Raw genomic sequence first — 12,234 nt, 5'->3', positions numbered from 1 at the left:
GCTCAATGGCAAAATTTTCTCCTTAGGGGAGGTGACAGTTGAGCTTATTGTAGCCAAATAGCTGCAAACATTTTCATTTTTTTCATTCCACAAAGGCACACGGCTCTTGACGTTGACACATGCAGAAATGGAACAGGCTTTTGCTCCAAATTTCAACAAACTACTGTACTGGCTATTAGATCTGCCCATCACCGACTTTGCCGCTGTCAGAGTGCCGTTGTAGCTTTCTCTATGTCTTTTTATGGCCGCATGGCCATAGCACGCGGTTACAAAAGGAATTGAAAGGCTCCAACAGACTGCCGTGTAAAGCTGGCACAATAAAAGGCTGAAAATTTCAGAAGAGTGCCGTGAAAATGAGTCACCGGGAATGAAAATGTTACATACCCACGAGTCCAAGTTCTTGGGCAGTTCTCCTCCATTTTAGGCTGAGATTGTTTTTTGGCTAAGTGGTGTCATGAATCGCAGAAGGACGCGAAAAAGTTAGAGATGCAATGGAGTAGTTACGTAAGGATAATTTGGGAGGCAGGATATCTACAGCAGCGTAAAACATCGCATATAGTTAAAGTCTCTATGATGAAGTCTTTAATCGTCTGTTACGTTTTCATTCCTCTCAGAGTAAGTTGAGGTATGCGTGCGTAACTCTAGGTCTGCGAAGTTTCTTTAATTTTTCCAGTTTAGTGCTCTAATAAGCGTCGCCACTAAGGTAACACGCCGAGTCCGCTCTCTTTCTAACTAGGGGTCTTCTCAAGTAATTAGACATTTTATTACAACAAAAATAAAGAAATCCACTATAGCAGATTAAAATGTCAGCATTGGATAAATCTTTGGATGATATCATCTCTTCAAGTAAGAGACCATCGTTTAAACCAAAAAAATTTGCCAACAAGAAAAGTGCCAACAAGGTTGGTAAAAAAGTTGGAGCAGCTAAGAAAAAGCCTATTGTTTCTTTCAAGAAGGCTGCTGCTATTTCAAAGGGCCCGAAGTCAGATTCTCTTGACTTGTCTTATGCCACTAAAGTTGTGGTTTACGGATTGCCTAAGGATATTAAACAGGATGCTATAAAGGTATGTAACTGAGCAGACTGAGGGATACCTTCAACAAATTCTCTATGCCATATTTTTGTCGCTAGAGAGTGTTTCCCTCCTGTCGAGGTTTCTTTTTTTGTTTTATTGGGTGTATACTCTTTATTTCTTTCAAGGATGGTTTGGTATAGATAATTTTTAAAAGGAGTGATATTCAAGTTGGGTGATATATCTGTACAGAGGATGGCTAGAAATATGTCTTTGTTTAGTTGCTACAGAGTGTTTGGTAACCTTGCAACATAGCAACTAATGCTTAACTGTCACTTCAGACCGAAAGATGTCAGTAGTACATTTGATCTCGAGCCACTTGAATTTCATTCAAGGTACAAGGAAGCGAATACGACCTTGTGACTTGATGATTAAACTAGATTCTGACTTCATGATTATCTCCTTGCTATGTTGGTTTCAAATGGGGCAAGAAATATAGATCATTTGAATGTGGGACTTCACGCGACGGTGAGTCTTCCGCTCTATGAAATAAACTACTTGCTCGCTTTGTTTAAGGCACAGTTTTTAAGAGACTGTTCATTTCGCACCAACTGGCGCCTTGTATGCAACGCTACTGTCAAGAATAGCAACAGGCCCCAATTACCCAGCTCACTGCTAAGTCGTTGGGTACATAGCTTTTAATGGTTTTGATTATGTATTGGACAGCACTTTGAAGACATCCTCGCCGGCAAAATAATAACTAATTTCGTTTCCCCTCCGGATTTATTGAACCCGCTTGGACTCAACCGTCATTTTAATTCTTCGTCATTTATTTCTTTTTTATTAACTGCATCGATAAACTCAAAAAAGAGGCTCGATTTCTATGAATCGAGTGGCATTGAAAACTAACAAACACTATAGGATTTCTTCCAGTCTCAAGTTGGTGGCGTTCAGAACGTGGCATTATCTTACAACGAAAAAGGTAACTTCAAAGGTATTGCAACTGTAATATTCAAGGCTCATAAATCTGCTTCTTTGGCAGTTGAAAAATATAATGGTGCTCCTATCGATGGTGGTAGTTCGAAGTTGAAACTTGAACTCATCATTGATCCTACCAAGAAACCGTTGACGTCAAGAATTGCCGCAAATAAAGTCAATACACCTAAAGTTGGAAGTACACTTAAAGCTAAACAGCTTAAAGCAAAAGTAGTTGCTAATAAAAAAGCAGCCCCTGAAAAGAAAAAAAAGCCAGCTAAGAGAGCGAAGAAGACAGTCGAAGAATTGGACCAAGAAATGGCCGATTACTTTGACAATTAATTAAGAACTTTTCAAGTTTTGTATTGGAGAACAATTGGCTCTTCGAAGAGTAACATTGTGTCAAGTAAGTAGTCTTATATGTTTTGTTTTATATCAAATGTAAAATATTGAAGGTTCGTGCTTGAGCCTTCTCGACCTCGCTTAATTAAAGGTAAACAATAGGACTCGTCAAAAAATTCAATCGTAAAAATAACGCTCCCGTAAAGAAGGAATAAAAACAGAAGAAAGAAAGTGTTCTGGTATATCAAAGCGTTTGCTCTTTCAGAAGTTTTGTACTTTGATTAAAAGATAGGTCGTCGAATATAGTTCATACCATTGGTCTTTAATTTGAGACGTATTTTAATGCAATTGCCATGGGAAAAAATATTGAGTATTTGATTACTGCTGAGTTTCATGTTGACAAGGGCCCGTCAATTATTGACCAGTATCCTCACCCATTGCCAGGGTTGCAGAATCTTCAATTCTTACCTGAATTAATGATACCTGATCAAATTCATAAGAGAGACGAAGACTATACCTTATTCTTATTCTACCGACACAAAATAAATGGAGAGTTTCAGTATCTATATGAGAAGGACACATGTGAGCCAAGCCCATACTTTCTCTATACCCTAGTGAGCAATGTCCAGGATTCTGCATTCAAGAGAGGGTCGGTTATTAAGTCACTATCAGTTCTCACAAGATTAACATTTTTTAAAAGCCTCAAGCCAGTACTACTTATATGCTTGGAGAAATACTTCGGCTATAATGATGCAACTTATTTACAAGAACTTTACGAATCAATAAATCAAAAGGATTTCAGACTAAACACTTCCTTATCAGCAATTAAAAAGTTATTGATAACTTCGATATTAGATCTACCAATTAATTCAAAAATTTACAGTGACGAAGCGTTCAGGAGAAAGATTTTGGGTATTAAAGATAAAAAGTCTAACAGCGATTTATACTTGAGAAAGGATTTGAGTTATAACTCAGTTATTCAATTTAATAATATGAATCTTCCAGTCAAAGTGCCCATGATTGATCTACCCGATACAATAGGAGACTATTTTAATCCAACGGATTTAAATTTTAGACCAAACTTAATAAATATACTTAATGCTAAATTGGCGACCAGCTTGTTTAATAACGAATTAACGATTTATGGATTGCAGACCCCACCTATAATAATATTAATTAATGCCATCTTGACTGGTAAAAAGATTCTCTTTTTGAGTTATGAGAACTCCTCAGGGTACACTATTGACCACTTACTTTTGACTTTAAAAATTCTTACTGGTGGTGGGATTCTCACAGGATTGCTATCACATTATAATTTCTTTCCCATGATTGATGTATCCAAGATTGATTTATTAGAAAAATGTGAATCATACTTGGCTGGTACGATAAATCCTTTCTTTAAACATAACGATAGAGTGTGGGATTTATTATACGATTTAGACAGTAATGAGTTTCATATATCAACTCAGATTGCTAATAACCAGGATGACAGCCAAATATTTAAAAATTCTATAATTTCTGAAGATGCAAAGTTTCTTTCCAACTTACAATTATCATTATTCAATTACAATGATGACTTGACAACTATTCAATTGATTTTTAGGAGACATATTAACGAAATTATCAGAATACTTCTAAGCTCAAAGAACTTTAATAACAATTTGCTACCAAGCAACAAAGATTTTATTTTAATGATGGATGGAATTGGTTATTTTTGGCATAATGACACCAACAAATTATTGGAAATCTCTTGTTATCAATTAATCTCAAAAAAGTTTCAAGATCTTCTTTATCAAGAAAAGTTCAAGTACACGTTGCTTTTACCTTACTTGGCTAACGAACTAAATTTGATGATTGATTTGCAATACCATCTACAGAGCATTAACAATCTATCAGTATCGGGATCTAATAAGATTAACGAGAGAGAGACTTGGTTCAACATTTTGAAATATTTGATTAGTGGAAAATCCTTGGAGACGTTCCTACTTATAACATATCTAATAAGACCTAATTCTTCCTCTAGTTTACAATCGTCCTCAGTACATGGTGGAAATTTGACAGTTTTTGACAAGAATAAAGGAATTGAACTTTTACTCATCAATTTGTTTAATAGTGATAATCAAATCAAGACGAATGTAACTATGATTCTACAGGAATTAAAAGATAATTTCCTTTGCGGATGGTGTCTTGATAATTACGTGAAATCAAATTTGACTTACGAACTAGCCTTTCAAGATCTAATAGACAATAGGGAATAAGGAGTACTTTTCCAAATTATAAATTTGATTCTGAACTATGTATTATTTATCGTTGTTACTAAATATTGAAGTGATAGATAGCCTGTCTCCTGGTTTTCTTGTAGAATATGCAATTCCCTTTCCAGCATACTGATCTCTGTCTCGCGTTTCAGCAAGTCTTAAATTTTGCTTCCTGGATGTATCAATACCTGCATCAGATTCCTTAAGATGCTGCTCATTCTTGCGATGAGCTATATGTTTCTTACCAACATACGCTAGAGTCATGGCTACACCGCAAAATATCCCAAGTTTTTTGAGCAATCCTCTTTGAGTTTCCATATTTAGCCCCTTTTAGTCTTCTCTATAAGCGTTATAAATCTATAATTAGATATTTTTTTTATACAAAGAAAGGATAATTTAGTGAATAATATTGGCTCTTTCGCTAACAATTGATAAGTGCTCTCCAGATTGTAGTCATGTCTGCTCAAATTTTAAAGTCTGTCTTCCACGTGATCGCGCACATTTAATGTCATGTGCCCAAATGAGTGTCTGCTTCAGAATCGTGTCAGGTTCCCCACACCATTTGAGATAGAACATCCGTGGATAAGATACAGTCGAAAACAGAGTCAAATCCAAACAGACATTCGACAGTTCAATCAACCCAAACAATAGCTTAAATAGATCGGAAGTTCCTGTCTTTATACATATTATATTTATTTGGTTTTGAGGCTAGCTAGCTAAGAATCCAGCTGGAAGAAGACAATAAACACGTTATCATAGGAGGAAGCTTATCGTCGATTTGTTGTCTTCGAGAAAAATTTCACTAATAGAGAAAGCATATTAAGATCGCGTCTCTATTTTCAAGATTATTAAAGCATCACAGAGTATCCAATCCATATTCTTATTTCAATTAACTTCCTTAGAATATCAAGAATACAGGAATTTTAATCTATCGAGTTAAAATATAAGCGATGAGTGAGATTGAAGAAATCGCTCACGCGATTGCTGGAGCTGGTGGAGGAGCATTGAGTATGGTTGTGACTTATCCATTAGTGACTCTCTCAACATTAGCTCAGACTACGAGGAAGACAGAAGCACAAAAGGATTTGAAGGAACAAAAGGTCCCTACTGAACTTCACAAAAAACTAGCTTTTGCAATCACCAATTCAGCTTCATGGAAAGCAGCCGAAGAGATAATTCGTACTAGAGGTGTGATAGGCTTATACTCTGGATTGGAAAGTGCGCTTTATGGTATTACATTAACAAACTTCATTTATTACTACTTTTACGAATTTACTTCCAATGTATTCTTGCGGGCTAATAGTGGAACCTCTAGACGTGGCAAAGGGCTCTCAACAATTCAGTCGATTATTACTGGTGCTATTGCAGGTTCTTTTACGTGCGTAGGGTCGAATCCGTTCTGGGTAGCCAATACTAGAATGATGACAGCTAAGAAGAATGACAGTGACGACTCAAAGGTTCCAAATTCGACCCTCAAAATGATAATAGATATTATTGAAAGTGATGGAATTGCAACGTTATTTGCTGGCGTGCTTCCTGCATTGGTTCTAGTGATTAATCCAATTATCCAATATACTATTTTCGAACAGATTAAGAATTTGATAATTGCTCGAAGTGGAAAGCGCTCTTTCACCGCTGGTAAAGCCTTTTTCATTGGAGCTTTTGGCAAGTTAATTGCTACGTTTTTGACTTATCCGTATATTACATTGAAGTCTAGAATGCATGTTAAGAAGAAGAAGTTGTCGAAGCAATCGGATCCAAAGGAAGTGGAATTGTCTATGTATCAAGAGATCAGAAAAATTTTGAGAGAAGAGGGTTTTGAAGGTCTCTATGGTGGCTTATCTATTAAATTAGTCCAATCAATCAGTACAGCCGCTTTTCTCTTTTATTTTAAGGAAGAGTTATTGCAAGGTAGTGTCAAATTAGTTGAAGTTTTTAGACTAATGAAAATGAAGAAAGCTATCAACTGATCAGAAAAAAAAAAAAAAAAGAAATTGAATTCTAACTATTAGACTTTGAATTACATCTTATGAGCTCTTAAGTAGTATCATAGTGTCGAAATAATTTAGCGTGAATATATTTATATGTTGATTCTGCCTTTTATATAAGTAGAAGTAAATGTTCGTCATATTCGCATTACCAAAAGCGATGATAAGCCCTGTTTCAAGTTTTCTTATATATAATAATTTTGAAAAGACGAAAAAAAGGAGATAATGCTTGATAATTGCTAGTCATGTCAGTGTCAGAAGAAAATTTACATGAAAATAGCCAAGCAGCTCCAAGAAGAGTTGCAAGAAGAGCGTGTTTATCATGTAGAAAGAAGAAAATTAAATGTGAAGTCCCACCATCGAACGATGACTCTAGTACAGCAAAAAAAGGGAAATCAGATGAAAGAAAGGAAGGGCGAAATAATGATAAAGTTGCTTGCACCAACTGTTCATCCTTAGGTATCGAATGTGTATTTGTGAGGAGTAATAGAGGTGGTAGGAGAAAGAAGAGGCAGCTTGGCGATGTTCTATCTAGCGAGAGTCCACTGATATCAAACTTTGATGGGCGTGAAGGTGTTCCAGCGAGTGTCAACAAGGACCGAAGATTGAGCCCATTCGATGATTCATCAAATTTCTCGAAGGAAAGTGGTGTGGAAAGAATAAGTTCGTATATGTTTGACGGAGAACAGAGTAAATTTCCTGATTTTTCAAGACTGAAACCTTTGTCACCCACATTATCATATTTATCTTCAACGACGGATGGTTTGAATAGATTGAGCCTGGAGAGGTCTAGCAGAAGTGAGTTCTTTCCTCGTGCATACGAATATCACAACATGTATCAGCCAGTCTATCAGCATCCCATAAATCCACCAGGGATTGGATTACCTCTTCCTTTACCCCCACCTCCGCCATCACAAGCTTCCCTCCATCATATGGAACCCCATTATCCACATCCATATTCTTATCCACCTCCACTTCCACCACACCATAGGCATGGTCCGCCTCCTCATCATATGCATTATGAATCTGGTCCTCCTCATCATTTACATCACGAAGCTGGCCCTCCTGCTCATCATATGCATCATCCACACCACCCACACCATCCGCACCATCATCGCCATCACCATCGCCATCATCATCCGTCCTACTATACTCACCTGCCGCATTCTCCTCGATCACCACCTTCTGAACCTCATGATCATATTTATGGGATGCCTATGAAATCACCCAGAAAACCGCCATCACAAGCTTCCGATACACGTCTGAATTTCCTGAACAATAAACTGAAGTGGGAACAGAATCCTCAACTTGTTCAAGATGCTTCGCGATCACAGCGACAAAGTTCTATAGGTTTCGGTTCAGAATTACCAAGCAATCGTAATGAGACATCTTTCATGACCCCAGGAAGTAGACATGCAGCATTCGAAAAGGAAAAGAATTTTGACAAAAAGGGATATCAACTTAGACATTCATATCGTCATTTAGAAAATGAAGTAAAGAATGGACGACTCAATGAAAATGCAGAACGTATGAGAGCGGTTGATAAAGGCTATGAAAAAGTCAATTTACCCAATTCAGATCTGAAAGGTTCTCTTGCAACACCCGATACTTTCCTGTCATATGGTTACAGCAGAAGAAGTACGGATCAGGATGTCTCTTCACCATCTCCTTCAGTTTCAACCTCATCTCGCTCGACTAGTTTGACATCAAAAGCGGGATTGAACTCGAGTGTGATTGGGGGTTATTCTGACGTCGAGTTAGCTGAGTATCAGTTGCCTCCTTGGAAGACTTTAAATAAATTGATCGACTTTTACTACACATACTATCAGATTAGAGATCAATTGTTCCCGTCCAAAGAAAAGTTCTTGAAGAACTTTTCGTTAGTCACTGACAGCTCTTTATTGCACGCAATGATTGCTATTATTTCTCATAACGTTGATGAAGATATTGAGTCAGATGAGCTGTACTGGATAGCAAGACTGAAAGAATATTGGGATAATTTAACTGATTTCGGAATGCTTTGGTATTATTCATTATTATTAAAAACCCCGAGTTACAAAAATGACATGCCAAATTCGTTGGAAGCGGTGAAGAGAATATGGGAACTCATCCAGCGAAATAATTATTTTGAAACATTAAAGGGATCAGAAAATCTGGTATTAAATGCAAGACAGCGATATGAAAGAGATATAATAATTAGGTTGATGTGGATATATTTGGTCAACAAGACGATATTTTTGAGATTTAAAGAAGGATATCCATATTACAGATTGTCAATAATAAATCCAGATTACAAAGTGGCTTATGATTTGCATAACTTTACTAATAGTATTCCTTTACCAGCAAATGGTTTTGAATATTTGAATATAAAATCAGACAGGTCTAAGTGGGATAGATCAGATAGCTCAGAGTTATCGATAGAAGACTCTACTGCTGCCATATACTGCCTTGTGTTTTTTGAGAATATTTTAAATAAGATATCAAATAATGAACTTACAGAATTTCTCAGTATCGATCGCAAACTAGTTTCCCTAGTGACTGAAAAAGTCATTATTAAGAAGGTTGAGCAAAAACAAATCATAATAAACTCCACTTTCCTATTTACGGCATTTGCTATCCATGAAGCATTACTATTACAAAATTTATATCCATTGACTGACTTGATTATTTTCAAATCGACACAACATAAATTTGGGAGCCTGAGGTCGGGGCCACCTAAAAAGTTACTGCTCCTTGATAATATTTCAATAGTAGACAAATTTGACTTGGATAAAGTGCCCTCGATTATTGATAATATGGATGACAGACAATGGATATCTTTAGTCGATATATTAGCTAATATAAAAGATATCGTCGATCTTATCGAGTTGGATCCAAATGTTGCTGACTTTAAGATACAAATTTATGCAAACTATCATGAAAATGTACCAATAGATGACTTCACTGATGTTAAACAGGTTTGGCTCAAGTACACAGATTTCGCTTTAGTGATAGCTTGCTCTTTAATACCAATTATGATAAGTCTAATTGTTTTGACCAAGTTTATCAGTTTTGAAGGGACTCTAGACGGTGTTTTAGCTACTTACTATGCACAGAACGCTAGAGAAAGACTCGAGAATGATAGAAGCAGCGATGAGGAAAAAGTGGGAAAGAAAATGAAGACCATCTCAGTTGACGCTAAACTGCTTGATGTTTTCGAGATTGATGTCCTTTTGAAGAAGCTTTCAAACCTCATTGAATTCATTAAAACAAAGCTAAGCTTTGATAATGATGAAGTAGCTAAAGACACAATGTTAAAAATCAATAAAGTCAGTCATTATCTAGAGGAGCTTTTAAATAGTTTATAGATTTCTATATACAGTTCTCATTTCGGCGAAATGTCGGCGAAAATATGATAGCAACATTTGAAATACCACGAGGTACTCTTAACTAAGCAAAAAAAAAAAACAAGAACAACATTGAATTCCTCAGACCCTTCGTGACATCAATACTGAGACATTCATAACTACAGTGTGGTCGTAACTGGTTCATTCAATTTATTCATTTTTAGTGAATTACTCAACACTCATAAGATAATCAAGTGATGATTAGTATATTTCGTCCTTTTAAAGCAGAGCCTGCTTTCAATGTAAATTACAATGGAATAGGAAGTACTCCAGTTTTACCATTTCATCACACGATAGAGAATCTCACTAGAGATGTTGATGTGAAACCATTGCATTCCCACAACGATTATTGGAGAAGAGAACCTTTGTTCGACGCATTGAAAGTAGGCTGTCAAAGTATAGAGAGTGACGTATGGTACTTTCCTTCAAATTATAAAGTCGAACGTACTATAACGGAGACTACTTCCAAAGGAGAAAGAAGTACAAGGCAAGAGGTCAATCAATTTAAAAACAATGAGGTTTATGTTGGTCACAACCAAATTTATTTGGAACCAATTAATACTTTATTCAATTTATATTTGAATCCCTTGTACTCTTTCTTGGAGTATTCAAATCCTGAATTTACTGTTATTAAAGACGGATCTAACGCTTTAATAGATACTACTGATTCTAAACACGGAATCTTCTATAATTCGCCAGAGACTCCGTTGTATTTTTGGATGGATATTAAAACTGAGCCGTCTTCCACTTACAAGGCTATAAAAGACTTGTTGGAGCCTTTTATAAAGCAAGAATTCTTAGCTAGTTATGATCGAGGTAATGATGAACATACTAGTGGTCCTATAATATTGACGCTTACTGGAAATTTGCCCACCAGTGACATTGAGGAAGAAGAAGTAAGATATGCGTACCTTGATGCACCCCTTTATAAGTTTACTGCTGATACTTCTAAGGATGAGTTAGAAAAGATCAGCAAACTATCAAGAGTTGCAAGTGCTTCACTTGAACAATTGATAGGTGCAGAAGGAGTAAAGTTAGTACAGGCTGAAGACTTTAATGCAGAACAAAGAGAAAAGCTATCCAATTACTTCGATTTTGCTCATCAATATGGGTTGAAGACTAGGATTTGGGGTGGCATAGACTGGCCGAGGTATATCAGTGAAAAGCACACTAAGTCACTCTACGAGCTTGGTTGTGATTTTTTGAACGTCGACGATGTGAAACATGCAAGTTTAATCTAGATAACTAAGCGTGATTTCAATAATACCACTTAGCGATAAATAAAGGAAAATGGGTATAAAATTTACTTAAAGTTTCGTTTTAATAGTTCATACGAATAAAAAATCAATGCGTTTGCCGGAATGGCTCTTATCAACGTTATACTTAGACCATTGTAGAAATTAATTGCACCACCCTTCTTAGCCATTAAGTGAGCAGCAGTCTTCCAAAAACCACTGTGATTTTTTTTCAAGACATGATTAGTTTGAATATTTGATTTTATAGTATCAAAAGGGAAGGTCGAGAAGTTGAAACATACACCAGCGAGAGCTCCACTTACCAATAGAGTCCAATCGTTTAATTGGTTCCGTTTCTTGAACTGGCCTATCAGAAATTCATAAGTGCCGAACCAAATTGCTGTTCCTCCAACTTCTCTTAGTAAAGTACTCGAAAGCCCTTTCCATAAACCTGCAATTCCATGATTATTAACAATCTGCTTAACCACTGATCCATAAGAGTGTGTTTCTTTGACACTAAGATTAGCAACTTGCAAATTGCATTTAACCAATTCTACAGGGGTCAAGACAAAAGATGCCATGAATCCTGAAAATCCACCACTCAAGCACTTAGACGCTAACGACAACGAGTCGGGACTAGACTGATGTTTCATTCTCAATTGTAAAGCAGTTGCATAGTTATATGAGAAGAATAGCACTGCGTTTTCTAAGCAGGCTCCAAGTAAGGGTGCTTTCAAACCTCTGTAGAAACCATTTACTATCCCTTCATTAGAGTAGGTCCGCTTTATGGTTTGCCAAGTAGAGAGATCTGAAAAATTTGATGATGATTGCAACCTCACTTTTATGGTATCAAAAGGAAACTCTATCAATTTACCCATAACACCTGATATAGCACCGTAAGTAACTTCTCTTACGGGGTGTATGTCATTTCCCATACTAGAGCAACAAGGTATGCAATGGGGACCTTTGATCTTATGACAAACCCAAAATCATTATATGAAAAAAATGAAAGAAAAAAAAAAACTTTTCAATGATAAAGC

At 36.4% G+C, this 12,234-nt stretch overlaps 6 protein-coding genes across 6 annotated transcripts; 4 read left to right on the top strand and 2 right to left on the bottom strand.

The window, feature by feature from the left end:
- Positions 1 to 2,680: 2,680 nt before the first annotated feature.
- Positions 2,681 to 4,585, top strand: MEA1 (Mea1p; the record flags this gene model as incomplete). Its single annotated transcript, XM_062956692.1, has 1 exon — positions 2,681 to 4,585. The coding sequence occupies one exon, from the start codon at positions 2,681 to 2,683 to the stop codon at positions 4,583 to 4,585; it is 1,905 nt and encodes a 634-aa protein (XP_062807608.1).
- Positions 4,586 to 4,627: 42 nt separating this feature from the next.
- On the bottom strand, positions 4,628 to 4,903 carry PRCAT00000776001 (uncharacterized protein; the record flags this gene model as incomplete). Its single annotated transcript, XM_062956691.1, has 1 exon — positions 4,628 to 4,903. One exon carries the CDS (start codon positions 4,901 to 4,903, stop codon positions 4,628 to 4,630), a length of 276 nt encoding a protein of 91 aa, XP_062807607.1.
- Positions 4,904 to 5,535: 632 nt separating this feature from the next.
- PRCAT00000775001 (uncharacterized protein) lies at positions 5,536 to 6,555 on the top strand (the record flags this gene model as incomplete). Its single annotated transcript, XM_062956690.1, has 1 exon — positions 5,536 to 6,555. The coding sequence occupies one exon, from the start codon at positions 5,536 to 5,538 to the stop codon at positions 6,553 to 6,555; it is 1,020 nt and encodes a 339-aa protein (XP_062807606.1).
- Positions 6,556 to 6,818: 263 nt separating this feature from the next.
- Positions 6,819 to 9,920, top strand: ZCF31 (Zcf31p; the record flags this gene model as incomplete). The annotated part of the gene is made up of 1 exon (XM_062956688.1): positions 6,819 to 9,920. The coding sequence occupies one exon, from the start codon at positions 6,819 to 6,821 to the stop codon at positions 9,918 to 9,920; it is 3,102 nt and encodes a 1,033-aa protein (XP_062807605.1).
- Positions 9,921 to 10,156: 236 nt separating this feature from the next.
- PRCAT00000773001 (uncharacterized protein) lies at positions 10,157 to 11,200 on the top strand (the record flags this gene model as incomplete). Its single annotated transcript, XM_062956687.1, has 1 exon — positions 10,157 to 11,200. One exon carries the CDS (start codon positions 10,157 to 10,159, stop codon positions 11,198 to 11,200), a length of 1,044 nt encoding a protein of 347 aa, XP_062807604.1.
- Positions 11,201 to 11,262: 62 nt separating this feature from the next.
- On the bottom strand, positions 11,263 to 12,129 carry ARG11 (Arg11p; the record flags this gene model as incomplete). The annotated part of the gene is made up of 1 exon (XM_062956686.1): positions 11,263 to 12,129. The coding sequence occupies one exon, from the start codon at positions 12,127 to 12,129 to the stop codon at positions 11,263 to 11,265; it is 867 nt and encodes a 288-aa protein (XP_062807603.1).
- Between the last annotated feature and the right edge of the window lie 105 nt (positions 12,130 to 12,234).

The sequence above is a fragment of the Priceomyces carsonii genome, assembly GCF_900007245.1.
Source record: "Priceomyces carsonii strain CBS4050 genome assembly, scaffold: Debaryomyces_carsonii_scaffold_1, whole genome shotgun sequence".
Taxonomy (NCBI): domain Eukaryota; kingdom Fungi; phylum Ascomycota; class Pichiomycetes; order Serinales; family Debaryomycetaceae; genus Priceomyces; species Priceomyces carsonii.
This window is presented reverse-complemented; position numbering and strand designations above follow the sequence as displayed.